The 699-nt window shown below is 32.3% G+C and overlaps 1 protein-coding gene across 1 annotated transcript in view; it reads right to left on the minus strand.

Moving 5' to 3' along the window:
• The window catches only part of LOC119592765 (breast cancer metastasis-suppressor 1-like protein), a gene marked incomplete in the record, with an annotated part of 50,958 nt that overhangs the window by 111 nt on the left and 50,148 nt on the right, over positions 1-699 (minus strand). Inside the window, 1 exon segment of the mRNA XM_037941697.1 lies at positions 449-600. Coding sequence (XP_037797625.1) covers positions 449-600 — 152 coding nt within the window.

Consider the following 699-nt stretch of genomic DNA (forward strand, 5'->3'; position numbering starts at 1 on the left):
CTTTATCTATTCAATGATTTGAACTAATGCATTGCGATTACACACTAATGGTTTCTAAAATGTTTAATCACTAAGAATTTAATGATTCCACCAGTTTACTTTATCACTGATTTCTTACAAAGATAAGTTTTATTTTCATTATTATTGGATTTACTAACACCATTATAATGATAATGATAGCATCATACATAAAAATCTAAAAACTTTTTCCTCATAGTTTAAGGAGTGTGGTAAACAGGTAATATTAAATAGATATTAAATGTGGTGCCATCTATGTGTAAACTATATTGACAGACCAGAACTACAGTGGATAGTACATGTATTAGTTCAAAGGTTTAAAATACAGTGAAAGTACAGGTTCTCAAAATCCACCTAAGGGATTCTTATTCACAATTTTGCATAAAAAATAGTTATAATTTCTTCAGAAATAAGACAATACTGAACGTACATTTGGTCTTGCGTTTTGAGGCTGTCAGCGCCTTTCTGATTGTGGTCCAGTCATCCACAATGTCTGGCTCCCTCAACATATAGACAATGTATGGACCAGCAACGGTAGTAGGTTTCTTTCTCTTGCGATCTGTTGAACTATTTGAGCCCTGTTAGGAAAAGAAAATCATTTGTTTTAGCAACAGCTGTCTTTTCACAAGGACTGGAAATAAGTTATGAAATCATATGATACACATACACAAAAACAACCCC

The sequence above is a fragment of the Penaeus monodon genome, chromosome 30, assembly GCF_015228065.2.
Source record: "Penaeus monodon isolate SGIC_2016 chromosome 30, NSTDA_Pmon_1, whole genome shotgun sequence".
NCBI lineage: Eukaryota > Metazoa > Arthropoda > Malacostraca > Decapoda > Penaeidae > Penaeus > Penaeus monodon.